The sequence below is a fragment of the Talpa europaea genome (genome assembly GCF_964194135.1).
Source record: "Talpa europaea genome assembly, chromosome: 13".
Taxonomy (NCBI): domain Eukaryota; kingdom Metazoa; phylum Chordata; class Mammalia; order Eulipotyphla; family Talpidae; genus Talpa; species Talpa europaea.
Window position 1 is genome coordinate 84,377,895 of NC_140080.1, and position 14,965 is coordinate 84,392,859.

General features: G+C 36.6%; 1 protein-coding gene across 1 annotated transcript in view; it reads left to right on the plus strand.

Moving 5' to 3' along the window:
- The window catches only part of DCC (DCC netrin 1 receptor), a gene marked incomplete at both ends in the record, with an annotated part of 1,034,810 nt that overhangs the window by 849,957 nt on the left and 169,888 nt on the right, over positions 1–14,965 (plus strand). Inside the window, one exon of the mRNA XM_084252763.1 lies at positions 6,498–6,639. Within this exon, the coding sequence (XP_084108889.1) occupies positions 6,498–6,639 (142 nt within the window). The remainder of the gene's footprint in view (positions 1–6,497; positions 6,640–14,965) is intronic.

Below are 14,965 nucleotides of genomic sequence, written 5' to 3' on the forward strand. Positions count from 1 at the left end.
AGGAAAGATAAAAGAATAAATTATTGGACCCCATGAATAGGATAATACCTCCTCACTAAATTAGACAGGATTATCTTTGACAGTAAATAATGGCCAAAGAGACTCTTTCTTTAAAATCAATAAATCTAACCACTCTCTGCCATGCTGATTTGTAAATGAATTCATTTTACGGTAACCAAAGAGGGAATAGAGGGATTGGGGGAAGCTAAAGTTTGCATTTTTTTCACAAATCTGGAAAAAAGTAAAATTCTTGATTCAAATAGAATACTACAACAGTGAAAAGGATTAATTTCTCCTTCTCAGATAATGAAAAGACCAGGAGTCAAGTCACAGCTACTAGAATTGATTTTTCAAAAGTCAAAGATCATGTGTTAAGTACTTTTAATAAAAATCATTACCAGGCTTGCCCATGAAGACTGGGTTATGTCACAAAACTATTCCTGTAACAGTGACAGCTTTAGCTGGCTTGGTGAGGGAATGGGCAATGAAGCCTGAGCTATAGGGCACTGGCGAGCAGATCTCATAGAACATAAAATGCATTGTGCCATTAACTAAGGAAATGTTAGTGGACATTTTCATTTAGCCTCCCAAAATAATATAATTTAGGATGTCCAGTCATATAATCTGTGGGGAAAGGACCTACATAGAATTTCACCACTGTAGTCTTTGTAATCTGCAGATGCTGCCTTGAAATCAATGAGAAAGCATTGAAAATGCTAATAAACTTAGCTGCTACCCACATATGAAGATGAATAAGAATGACAAATTACTTGCAAAGATGAATAATAACTGTTAAGGGGGTTCACCTCCTAGCGTGTGGAGTGTGTAACTGATTCTATTAATTAATTGCTGCTAGGCATTGATATTAAGGTATTGGCTATGTGGGAATAATTTATGTAATCACTGGAAATCTGAAATATGATAAAGAAAAATTATGATCTGTCAAAAACTAAGTATTGCTCATGTAATCATTAATATAATTAAGTTCTCCAGGCTGATCAAGTGATTTACAATCATTTGGTAGACATACTAAGCACAATTATTCTCCGTTTTTCAATATGTACATTGAGATTTAGGTCATTTATAAGAATTATGAGAGGTCATTCGATAAAGCCCTAGCAAAGCATTAGCTGGAAATCATAAGGTTCTATGTATTAGTCTAATATTTAATATCTCCATTTATATTTCCATTTCTGATTGAATTTAATTTTTACTTTAAAAAACAAGGTTGTGTTCATTATAAAATCACCCTTCTTGTTTTACCAAGGGCTACTTATGGGGTGACCCATTGGATGCATTAAAAACTAATTATTTAAATGCACATGTATTCCTTTTGTAGGAAAATTTAAGTGAGTAGAATTGCCAAGTAGAAGTTCTGTGATTACTTGTTTTCATATGAAATAACAAAAGAACCTTAGACATAACAGTTGGGTGACTGACTTCTGGCTATTAATTAAACTCTGTGCATCAATTTCCTCCATTAAAAAAACATAAGATGGTAATATCTTCCATGACTACATTGAAGCATTGAAAAATAAAATGAGTGGTGGAATAGAAGTGTAATGCATGATATTCATCAACTCTGATTTTCTTGACAATTTCTAAAACACTTGAGAGCAAAGAACAAATACGTGGATGGGTAGGGCAGAGGAAGAAGTGTGTGAGTGTGTATGTAGTTAAGGCTAGAGTCCTCAGGAGCTAGGAACAATATATTATTATTATCTTATTCATTAATTTACCTTCCAAAGAACTTATGCAACTGCTTTAAGTCAGCACGTTGAGCTAACTATATGTCTAGTTAGCCTGACCTAAAAGATTAATTTTTCCAATCTGTCTCTCTTTTACATTGTCCTTTATGTCTCATTTGCACTCGTCACTAAGAATCTACTTAACTTTCACTTAAAGCTTCACCTTGAGCTTGCTCTTAATAATTCCCTCTGTCTTAAGTAATTTACCTATCTCTTCCAAGAAGTCCTACTGACATTGGAAGCATGGGCTCCTTGTGAAGACTTTTCTTAATCACATGAGGCAGAATGAATCTCTCTCTCTATTTCCATTGTATATTTTGGAATTATTTTGGCACTTAGCACTTTATGTGCTCATTATTAGTTTATGTGGCTATTTCCTCAGCCAGAATAGATACCCCATGACTTAGCTGGGTATACCATACTCTCAAAGATAGTACTTGTAACACAGCACACATGCAGTTAATGGATGTTGAATGAATTACAGTCTCAGCCTCTTGGACTTCCATGTAGGCAATATCAAATAGTGAAGGATGCCAGCTTCAGACTCATATTATCTCATTCACATCCTGTCTCCATTGCTTTACTGACTACATAGCTTAAAGTTACTTAAGCATTCTGTGTCCCAGTTTTGCATGACCCTAACAAGAGATTTCAACTTCATTGTGAAGATGAATAGTAGCTTGCAGAGTGCTTAGACCATTGCCCAGTCTGTAGTATGTGCAAGAAAAGTGTTAAGAATTAACAAGAGTGATAATTAGCTTCTCACATGTGATAGTGGGGGCTAAATGATTGGTCTCAGGGGTGTCATCTGCTTTCATATATATTCTAATAACATGGGTTCTATGTTCTAATAACATAGAACAATGAACTAGATTCTTTGAACTAAATGGGTTCTTTTAAAATGTCTAAAGCATGCTGAATATGTAACTACAGTTGATCCAGTCCCCAAGTTTGCATTTGCAAATTCAATTGCCACTAAAATTCATTTGTACCCTATAATCTGTGCCCTCAGTATGTTTGCAATCAGTTGCAGACATGTGCACCCTCAGAACTGAAAAACTTGTTTTCAGAAGTACCCATTCCCAGCTAAGGTTGAACAAAGAGATGCTCAATCTTCTTTCAGTTCTCATATATTCTTGGGCCTCCCCTGGTGGCACAGGCGGTTGAGCACAGAGCTGTGAAACTGTCTGCAGCCTCTGCAGCACCGGTTCAATCCCAGCCTGCCAGCAAGGGCCCCACATGGCGCAGCAGACCCCTCCTGTCACACCCGCTGCTCCCCTCAATAGTGTATTTCATTAGTTTTCCTGTTCTGCTCCCCACTCTGTCTCTGGTGAATCCTCTCACCCTGCTGTGCATCTGGCCTATACCCCAGTTCTTATATAAATAAACAAACAAACAAATAAATAAATCTTTAAAAAAAATAAACATATATTCTTTTTGTTGTCAAGTAACTGCTACCCTGTTTAAAAGCACCCCATGTATAGTATTGAAGTGCTGTCTAGTGTCCTGAGTGCAAGAAATATGTGGTGTGCATCGTGGAGAAATGACATTGTTTATTCAGATGTAATAAATAGTGCAGTTGTCCAAGAGTTCAATGTTAATGAATTAATAATATTCAGTGAGGTGTCTTTAAACAGAAACACACATAAAGCAAAGTCTTATAGGAACGACTTAACAAAAAACATGACAATCAAAGACAGGCACCTAAATCTGTATTTTCCTTAAAAGCAATATTTCAAAAGTTGTGATTTCAGTATTGGCAGTAATGTTTCCAGAGCATAATAACCACAAGTGTTGAGGATGCATATGGCTGGCATGTTCTTGGAAATTGTTAAAATGCAAGACAAGTCACTAACCGTGACTTTAGATGATGTTTTAAATTCTTTTACCAATAAATAAATAAATAAATAAATAAATAAATTATTTTACCAAGAAAAAACTCAATCATTTGCAGAGTGACAGCTAATTTGTAGTAGATCTGCAAAGATCTGGAAGAAGAGTCTCACTTCTGTCTCTTCCAAGAGTACTGTTTTGCTTCAATTACATCGCCACAGGACAGAAGGGAGGTCAGTGTGACCCAGAGGGTTATGGGCAGGGGGCTCAGAAATACATTTCTTGACTCTTTGTTTGGCTTCTTTCAAATAGTCATTTATTTCTGCTACCTCAAAAGAACAATTTTGTGCTGTTATCTAAAAAAAAAATAAATAAATACATTGTATGAATTTTTTGTAGATCTTGGATATCAGTCCTTGTCAGATGTATGATGTGCAAATGTTTTCTCTCATTCAGTAAGGTGTCTTTTTTTTATTTTAATGATAGTTTCTTTTGCTGTGCAGATTTTTTTTTTTTTTAGTTGATATAGTCCCGATTGTTTATATTTTATTTTGTTTATCTTCCTGTTTGGAGACAAATTCACAAATATATTATTGAAATCTTTGTTGCAGAACGTTTTGTCTGTGTTTTCTTCTACATATGTTGTTTTTGTGTCTTATATCAAGGTTTCTTTTAATCCATTTTGGATTAATTTTTGTGCATGGTATAATACAATGTTCTAGTTTTACTCTCTTGCAAGTGACTGTCCGGTTTTCCCAACACCATTTATTGAAGAGATTTTCTTTTCTTCAGTGACATCTAAGTATTATATACACATTATTTTTTAAAGTTAAATAGTATCAACATGCTTATAAAAAAAGCCAATAGACTTCCATGCCTCACCCCAAACTCTGTTCCCATTCCCTTCACATGCCAACGTTTACTACTTTTAGCTGTAATGTTTTTCCTGGAATTTGCTTTGTTTCTCAACAATGTCCTTCTGTAGCTGTCCATAATTCACTCATTCACCAGTTTTAAATATCATGTATGGATCTAATTTTCTGCGGGAATTTAGCACTCTTAGGCTTCCCTCCCCATTGCCCCTTCCTTAATCTTCATCCTTTTTTCTCCTAGTCCTGCTTCTCTTTTTCCTCCTTCCTCTTGGTTGAAGTACAAAATGCACTAATCTTAAGCATCTATTAATATACATATTAATTATTATAATAGTATATTAATTTTCTAGGACTGCCACAACAAATCCACAGATTGAGTACAAAAACAAGAGGGATTTATTTTTTTTCTGGAGGCAGAAAGGTAAAGGTAAAGGTATCAGCAGAGTTGTTTCTTCTGTGGCCTCTCGTCCTGGCTTGTAGATGACCTTCCTCTTCCCTGATCGTTACATGTTCTTCCTCTCTGTGTGTCTGTTTCATAACCTACTTTTTTTGTGATAAGACCAGTCATAGTGAACTTAGGCTAATATGAATAAGCAAATCTTGTTGGCCACTTTAAAGGTCCTGTCTCCAAATACAGTCACATTCTGAGTACTGGAGAAGAGGGCTTCAGCATGTGAGTTGGGGAAGGATTGGGAGGAGAATAATTCAGCCTATAACTTGGTCTTTTGACTGTTGCTTCCACCTAAAATGGGAAATAAAGATGCACAATATTTCCATCACTCCCCAAATTCTCCTTCACTGAATATACAATTTCCTTCTGCCACTGTCACAGGCACCTCCCCATTAAATTCTGGGAGATTACTTTTAATTTGCCTTCTAATCGACCTATTTGATATTTAACTTGTGCAACCAAATTTTAATTGTTGGAAATTTTTAAAACTAGTTCATTATTTTTGTGTTACTTTCCTGCTTGTGGGTGCAATATCTTTTCTTTGATTATTAAGATATTAATTATATCTTTTTGTGTACTTTTTTGCTCTAAGCATTAATGCTATTTCTTTCAAGTGCCATTAGGTCCTTATGTGTTTATCTTTTTTGCTAGAGGCTTTTTTTATGTCTGCTGGTCTTAAATTCTCAGTTCACATAGTAATGAAATACTAAAAAACTGATTGTACAGTACAAATTCTAATGCATGAGAGGGAATTAGTAAGTGACCTCACAGCTAGGACATTGGCTAAGGACTGAGATGTTTTCCCCAGGGCCAAACAATTTTCCTGTAGGATGATTATCATTTTGCCTGGACAGTATACACCTGACTCTACTGCTCTGATATCACTTGAAGGAAGAAAACTTGAGTGTCATGTCTTTGATTTAATAACCTTTGCCCTCATCCTTATTCTCTTCTCTGCCTGTTCTCTCTAAACTGTGCATTCTCATTCAATGCTCCTAGACAATAAAGCCCACTGCTCCAAGGTCAGGAAAGGTTAGACTGGTTTATCTTCATGTGGAGAGGACATTCACTCCATTTCTATTTCTCCACCATTCCTCAATGCTGCCTTCCGATGTCTTTAAGAAGCAACACTTTCCAGTCTTCCATGATTTTTTTTTCATATAAATCACCTTGTTTTTCATAAGTAGCTCTTAAAAAATATTTAGAGTTCTTCTCTCTCCATTGAATCAGTTACCATACTTTCTTCCAATTATTACTTTCTTAGTTGTTAATGTGTCTCATCCGCTATAAAACTGCATTTTTATTTCCTATGGGTTTATACCCTTTAGAATATTTTACTGTTAATTTGGTGGAATTTGTAAAGGTGAGGCAGTAATGCATGTAATTAATCAAGTGAACTGTATTTTTATCAAAATCAGGTAAATAGAAATACTGACAAATTATAGGAATAGATTTAATTTTCTTCTAAGGGGTAATCCCTGACATTTCTTGCCTCTCTGTTTTACTCACACTTTAAATTAGAATCTTTTCTTTGACTCAAACATGTCGTCTTTCTTTTCTCCAGTGTTTTAATTTACATCTATTATTTTTCAGAGTATCAAAGTAAGCTGGTTGCCTCCTCCATCAGGAACACAAAATGGATTTATTACTGGCTATAAAATTCGGCATAGAAAGACAACCCGAAGGGGTGAGATGGAAACACTGGAACCAAACAACCTCTGGTACCTGTTCACAGGTCAGTGTTAACCTGGTGTCACCCTGCAAAGTGTTGATAATGCTAAGAAAAAAACATTTACTGCTACTTCAAGGAAACATTCATTTATTTTTTTCATGGTAGAGGACATAAATCTGAAGAAGAATGCTCTTCATATTGTATTTTCACATGATATTCTCAGTTATATTTCAATACAATTTTACTTCTGGGTCATAATCTTAATAAACATAGCACATGCTTTTTATCCATGTTTTAGCATTGTTGATTCACCAAAATCCCTTATTGTCTAGTAACTTCCAACTTTTTATCTATTAACTTTTAAAAGTCATCTAATGAAATGGTCACAAGTTTAAGTCAGATTGATCCCCTGTTCCCTCAAACTCTAGAGGTGGGTTTGGGGTTAGAAAGTAGGCAGAATGGTAGTTTGAAGAGTAGAGAGGTTATTCTGCTTTCCATAACTTTAGATTCACATTTGAGCAATATTGGTAGAACTCATAGTAGGAAAAATTTTCTGTGAAATCTGGATCCAGTTTCCAGGCAGTGGAGATTTTTTTTTAATTTAATAAAAGAATAATTGCATATTTCTTTAACTATAGGAACATTTAATTCAAGTTAGTCCACATTCTTGGGAAATAGTGCCCAGGCAAGAATTCAAAGTGATGTCTTCGGGGGTGTAAGCCCCTGAAAACCACAGTGAGGAAGGAAGGAAATGAATCAGAGAAATCAAATAATGGTGGAGTATTATTGAACTGATCATGTATATAGAACAGAGCTTGGTTTGCCTCTTGCAGTGTCTGCTGAAAGGCCATATGTGTCTTACAGTGGATGACTGGACAAGAAGTATGAGTAGTTTCTCTCTTCTTTCATTTGTCAAAGCCCATCAGTAAATTGTTATTATTCTGTATCTCTATACAGTGGCCTGGGAAGCCAGAACTTCCCATAAGTATGCAAGCAGGGATTTTCTTGTTGTCAGTCATCACATATTATGATGTTGGTTTGATGTGGGGTAGCAGGAGTACTCCATACTTTCTACCCCAAAAGAAGAGCATGAACCGTTATCAGGAATTTGGGAAGGAAGCAGGTAGTAGTAGCTCATGACCTGATTTAGTGGGTAAAGTAGAGCAAATCTGGACTACCACTTAAACTAGGTCTGGTATAGTAATGTAAACGAAAATTTATAACATATAACTCATGGATAAACTATCATTACAAATGAAAAAAGTAGCACCTTATTTTTTTCTTTCTCTGTAGAAGTACTCAGTAAATTTCTATTTAAAAATCATAACACACATATTTTATAATATTTTATATAATATTAAATTCATAATTATTTTGTAAACATTTATATTACATTAACATACTGATATAATTTTTAAATATATATATTATAGCATTACAGAACACACACACACACATACACGTTAACCTGCTCTCTCAGACTGCTGTCTAATAGTTGATTCAGTCTGTTTTTTTGCCTTAGTTTTTTTTTTCTTTTCTCCCAAGGTAGATTACCAAAAATAAGATTACTTTCTTTACATCAGGACCAAATCTCTTAGGCAAGTATTGTTGAAACTAAGTGGAAATCATGGCTCTCTACTATATAATTTTAAAGGTTTATCAAAAGCCAGCATTCTGTCTTTTTTCTGATGAAATAATGGAAAGAAGATAAAAATAGTTTAAGTTGAAGTGTTCATTGGGATATTTAGTACAACATGTATTGTACTTTGAAAGAAATCACCAAAATTGAAAATTTTGCTGAAAAATGGTTAATGTAATTCCTAAGACTTAGTAATGGACTAGAAAAAGAGACTCTTAAGGATAATTTAATTCAGTTCTTGTGTTTTAATATAGACATTTGAAGCCCTGAAACTTTTTTTAATCACTGCTTTGTCTTCTTAAATGAAAGATTAAAAATACAAACTTCTTTTTATAGATTAATTAATTAAAGGATGAGTGTTCTAATGGAAAAACTATGGATTAGATGTTTAATTCACAGAAATATAAATGGCCACTAAGCATGATAAAATGTTCAATCTCGTTAGTTGGGAAATGTATATTAAAACAAAAATGAGTTATCATTTTCCTTTGACTAAAGTAATAGAGGAAAAAAATGAGTGATGCTACCCTGTTCTGGAAAGCATTGAGAAAAATATAAACTCTCTTATAATGCTTCTAAGACCAAAAAATTACATAATTTTTCTGGAGAACAGTATGTATATATGTGTTTTATATAACTATGTGTCTATATATGGATGTGTATATGCATGGTTGCATATATGTACATTTATGTTTTCATAAAGGTATACTTCAGAGTTCCAGTCACTCAGATTTATTCCAATTTTACAGCCATATGTTTTGCAGTTTTTAATCTATAAATGTGTTAATTGTTACTTTAATAGCAAATAATAAAAAAGACACTACTATAGACAATTACCTAGAAAATTCAGATTATAATATGGTAGGATACTATAAAATAGATATTAAAATATTGTAATGTAAAAATGTTAAATTCCATGTTAAATATTTAAAGCACATTAAGTAAATAATTCAGTTATTTATAAACCAAAAAATAATTCATATAAGAAAACATTTATAAATACCAAAATGTTAATAATGACTGTTACTTTTGTAACAATAAAAATTTGTATCTTTAATTGTATGTGTTAAGTGAAAAAATGACATAAAATATCAAGACTAATGTCAATCACTAACAATTTTCTGCCCATTAAGCAGCTAAGAGGAGACTGGTCTGGAAAATAAGTAAAGAATAGTAGTCACATTGCACATTCCCACTTCTGGTGGGAATTATTTAGTATTTATGTTTTTTTCTCCAAATAGTACTTAAAGCATTCAACTCACTAGTATTAAGCTAAGAAGATACCTCCTTAAATATACAAATTTTTAGAATTTTCTCTCTCAGAAGGTAAGACCTTGTTTTCAAGTAGCCATACAGAGCAGCCAGTATTAGCTTTTTCACTAGCACACTCATCCTAATTAGTCCGAGAGCTTCCATGCAAATACCATAAATATGGTGGTATAAAACAATAAAATGTATGTTGCAGAAGTCCAGATATCTAAAATCAGGGTTAGTACAGTTCCTTCTACAGGCTCTGAGCTAGACTCAACCCTATGTCTGGTTCCTAATACCCTCTGGTGGTTATTGGTAATCCTCATGGTGGTTGCTGGTAGTCCCTGACTTTCCCTGGCTTTTAGAGGCGGTGCTCTTCTGATCCCTACCTGCATCTTTCCATCATCTTCCTCTGTGTCTCTGTGTCCTCACTTCTTATAAGTGCACAGTTCATTGGATGTAGACCTACTAAACCCCACAATGGTTTTACTTTGAGATCCTGAACAAATTATATCTATTAATACCCTATTTCTAAGGAAGGTCACATTCTGATATTTCAAGTATACGTAAGTTTGGGAGAGACATTATTTAACTCCCTATGAAGCAAAAAGTTTCCCAAGTCTGCTGCTTGGGGGAGTTTACTGCTTAGATTCTGCTGCTTGCTGGAGTGGAGAAGTTGCTGGGTGTATTGCGTATCCACAGTAGTAGCACAGCTACCTTGACACCCATCCCAAACAATAAAGAATGCTTGTGGTATGATGGATGGGGTGACAAGTTTCCTCATACAAACTGTAAAAAGCCTTACCATCCCTGCAATTTAGGGCACAGTCTTTCGGGAGTGATCCCACTGAGCCCGCTGGCATGACAATCAAATCTTACTCTCCACCTCTATGAGTGCCACCTGATTTCTCTGAGAAATTTCCATAACATCCACAGACTATTTTCAATACTTTTCCTCTCAAGGACAATCATTTTGAATTATCCTACAATAAATTTTATTCAAAAATAAATAACTGTCATATATTGTATCCATCTAAAATCTGTGATATTTTATCGATCTAGAATCTTAACAATTAAAACTTCTAATCAACATGGGATAAATCATCACTACTCTGGTTTATATTATTCTAGCCAAAAGCAAAGAAATGGGATCAATTAATTGTTATTAAAATAGCTCATAAATGTCCATTCCCATCTTTATAGATTTGTCAGACACAACTCCAAATATGACTTTTTCCAATATTTTTCATTATTTTTTTATTGACATAACATTGGCTTATGTAATGCTTCATGATTCAAAGATACAGGGTTACACCTCTTCAGATGTGTGTTACCCCACCACACCCACCACCAAGGTGGCCTCCAAATTTGAAGTTTTCACTCACACTGTTCCTTTTTCATTTCAAGTTATAAAATGAATTTGTGAATGCAAACATAATCTCAGCAGTTATATTGTAACTGTTATAATATTTACTGAAAAAAGGCACACTGAATTCAATTTAAATTTGAACAAAAGAAATAGAACCAGCCAGAGAATAGCTTCATACTCATAAAATACTAAAGCAAGTTTTGCAAAGTCTCTGCCTTCCTCTTCCCTGCTTTATGACTCAGCATCAACAATACCTGTTAACAGCATTCTAAATATTGTGGGAATGCCTTCAATCAAAGAATCAGGAAGAACTGTATACACACTTAGATTGCCTGGGATTTTGTCCCCAGAATAGATTTAGTAATTTACACACTTGGTAGTAAGCAGAAGTGTAAGGGGGCAGGAATGGGCACAGTGCAGGTTTTCTTATCCAGCAGCCTGGCTAAAAGGAGAGAGTCCTGGAGCCCTCAGTGGCTTTCACAGACTTTTATTGGGATTTTACTGGGTACTGTAGGGGCAGGAAGACCACAGTGCAGGTTTTCAGATCCAGCAGACCGGGTAAAGGAGGAGTCAGGGTCCTCAGTGGTTTTGCAGGTCTTTTATTGGGATTACCAGGTACAAGGCAGGCAGGGGTGCTGGGGGACCAGGAGGCTGGCAGGCCTCCCAACGCCCAGCAAATCTTCACCCTATCTGGGTTCTCTGGCCCTCTCTACTTCTCTCTCGGCTTCTGTTCGTTCTCGGGTTCTGCTGGCATCCCCGTGACATCGCCCTTAAAAGCCCACTCTCAGCCCAGGTGAATCTCATCTACCCATGCCCACACCCTACTCCAGGTGCCCGCCATCAGGCATGCATTCAGCACCGCAAGGATCCATCATCTATCCTGCTGGCGGGAGGGCAGAAAAACCTGATACTTTTTACCTTACACTACAAGAAGTAACTGATTTTCTATATGAATCTGCAGCATTTTAAGATGGACAAGATTTCACCCTATGTTTCCAATGCCTATGAGATACATGGTTGTATTGATTTGACTTTTAGGAAATTGAAAATGCCAGAATGCTGAATTTGGGTGATGTAAGTATTCAGGTGCAGTCCTCTGATAGACAGGTGTTTTTGTGTGTATTTTTTTTTAACTAGAATAATGAGACATCTGCAATAACAAAGTAATTCAAAGTTATAACAAGGATTTCAAATACTAGCTATCGGTTTTATTGTGGAACCCATGTTGACTAAATTTGAAAGTGATGTTTTTAATTCTGAGTGCTCTTCAGGGAACCTTGTTTGGAATTGAATTTAAGAATTTTCTTGTTTCATGGCCAATGGAGAATAAACATAATGCTAACCATGCATTGGTATTTTATCAACTGAAATATTGAAATGATGGCACAGCAATTTTATCACAAAGTTAACATTAGGGAAGTAATGGGAAATTATACTGTTTGAATAATGTAACATCTCTGACATTAGGAGCTAAGCAATTAGAAATAAAGCAGAAGAATTACAGAGCCTAAAGTCACTTAAACTAGGGTGTAAGGTAAAATAAGTTGATTGGGCTTTTTATGTCTTTGGCCTCTGTGGTTATCACCTGCGGCCTTGATCTCCCTAACATAGAAGGCTCATGGATGTGGTGCACTTGTCCCTGATTATGGACACCTGAGCGTGGGTATGTGCGCATGTGCAAATGTGTACACCTGTGCCTAGGAGGGAGGGGATATAAGGATGACTACCCTACCTGGAGAATAGGTGTGTGACCACGGAGAGGCGATACACGAGAAAACTCCAGCAAGAGCCCAGAGAAAGAGCTTAAAGATTCATGGGGGGGGGGGGGGGGGGCCTCCCCGGTGGCGCAGCGGTTGAACGCTGGGTTGCGAAGCTGCCCGCTGCCTCTGCGGTGCCAGTTCGATCCCCGGCTGCTCCCCGGCCACCGGAGGAGGGTCCCACATGGCGCGCAGACCTCTCCTGCCGCCCGCTGCTCCCCTCAGCAGTGTACTTCGGTCCTTCTGCCTGCTCTGCTCCCCGCTCTGGCTCTGGTGAATTCTCTCACCCTCCCGTGCTTCTGACTGTACCCAGTGCTTGTATAAATAAATAAAATAAATCTTTAAAAAAAAAAAAAAGATTCATGGGGGTCTGGGGGGCTACCTAGCTTGCCTGCCTGCCTCCCAGCACCCCCATCAGGCCCATGCCTGCCTCCTTACATGGCCAGCCTGCCTGGTGTGCCTGTGTACCTGGTTCCTTGAGAGAGCATGAAAGCCTGTACAATCCACTGAGGGCTCCAGGACTATCCTTTATCCTTCTGCCTGAATCCATAGTGAAAATGCCCCGCGCCTGCTTGCACAACAAGGGATAGCAACAGAAGCATTCTGCTTTCAACACTAAAAGTTTTTTTCCAGGTAAGAAAACAACTGCTATAACACTATTTCCTTTAGAATAAGGTTCTACTTAAAATCAGCTTGAAAATGCACACACACTTGGCCTAGGGGAATAAAGTAAAAAATTAAGTAGTGCTATTTTACTTTATTATATTAATGCAGTAATGAATTTATAATACATCTCATAATATTAAAATTCAGAAAATTGTTCTTAATTAAAAGGGAAATCAATAGACAGACTAATAAATGAGCTTTGATATATTTTCGTGCAAGCAGTTTTTGTCATTTGTTTATCAAAAGAGCACTATAAGATGGAAAAGCAGGTATTATTACCTAATTACTTTATATGGGAAATTAAGATTGAGAGAGCTCTCAGTACTTCTAAAACTTGCCCAATCCTGTACCCCTCACAAAAGACAAGCAAAAACATCTGCAGCCTAGAATTTTAAAGATTTATGTATTTATGCATACAAGAGCTGGGGTACAGGCCAGAGATGTGTGGGTGAGAGGACTCACCAAAGACAGAGTGGGGAGCAAAACAGGCAGACTGACCAAAATACACTGCTGAGGGGAGCAGTGGGCGAGACAGGAGAGATCTGCTGCACCATGTGGGTAGCTCCCTGGCCGGCCGGGGATGGAACTCGTGCTGCAGAGTCTGCGGATAGCTTCATAGCGCCATGCTTAACCCCTTGCGCCACCAGGGAGGCCCTAGAATTTTGAGTGTACTATCCAGGCTGCCTCACTGAAAAACCAAATTGTCTGGTTCTGCTTATCCCTGCATCATACACTTATCTGAACAACCAGGAGCTGTTCACAGGTTTGATTATGTTGATAAAAGTTTGGGATAGAAGGCACCCAATTTAAAATCCTGACATTTGGATAGATATTTTGAAAGGGAAATTTAAATTTTCTACCCCACTGTGTAAAATTAGAATTCATGTGTAGATAATACTTTGGTAACACAGGTTCAGGGCAATCTACCTAAGAATTCCCTGCAAAGTATTTCTGTTGGAATAGATTCACTCCATTAAGGCGCTTTTACTGGGACAATTGTGTTAGATGTACTGCTGAATAGCGCTAGATAGGCCATTTTATTAATTAAAATATTTTAATATTGGGATTTCGTATCTATTTTAAAAGTTTTTATAGTTAATCTAGAATTTCTAGGTGTTCCTAGTGAGAGATTCCATAGCTATATTCTAGAATAAAATGAAAGATAAAAAGTATTTAATTTAAAATGTGCTACTTTGGGCCTCCCTGGTGATACAAGGGGTTAAGACACAACCTGTGAAGCTAACCGTAGCCATTGCAAGCACAAGTTCAAGCCCCGGCCAGGGAGCTACCCACATGGCATAGCAGACCTCTCCTGGCTCGCCTGCTGCTCCCCTCAGCAGTGTATTTCAGTCAATCTGCTCCCCACTCTGTCTCTGGTGAATCCTCTTACCCACCTTGCACCTTGGGCCTGCACCCCAGTTATTGTATGCATAAATAAATCTTTTTAAAAAAAAGTGTGCTACTTTAAGAAAAGTTGGCAGTCTTTTCAGAATGTTCTAAGGCACTAAACTACATAAGATGTTAAAACTTCACTATGGAAGTGACAGAGTGGGTGATGTAGTGCCCATATTTTTCAGGTTGAAGGAATATTCTGATGAGTCACCTAGGTTGGTCAGGGAAGACCCCACTGGAGAAACACTTAAAGATTGTCACTAAACTAATTTCTAATGTTAATTTCAAGTTGTTAGATTTTTGTTTGACTCAAAA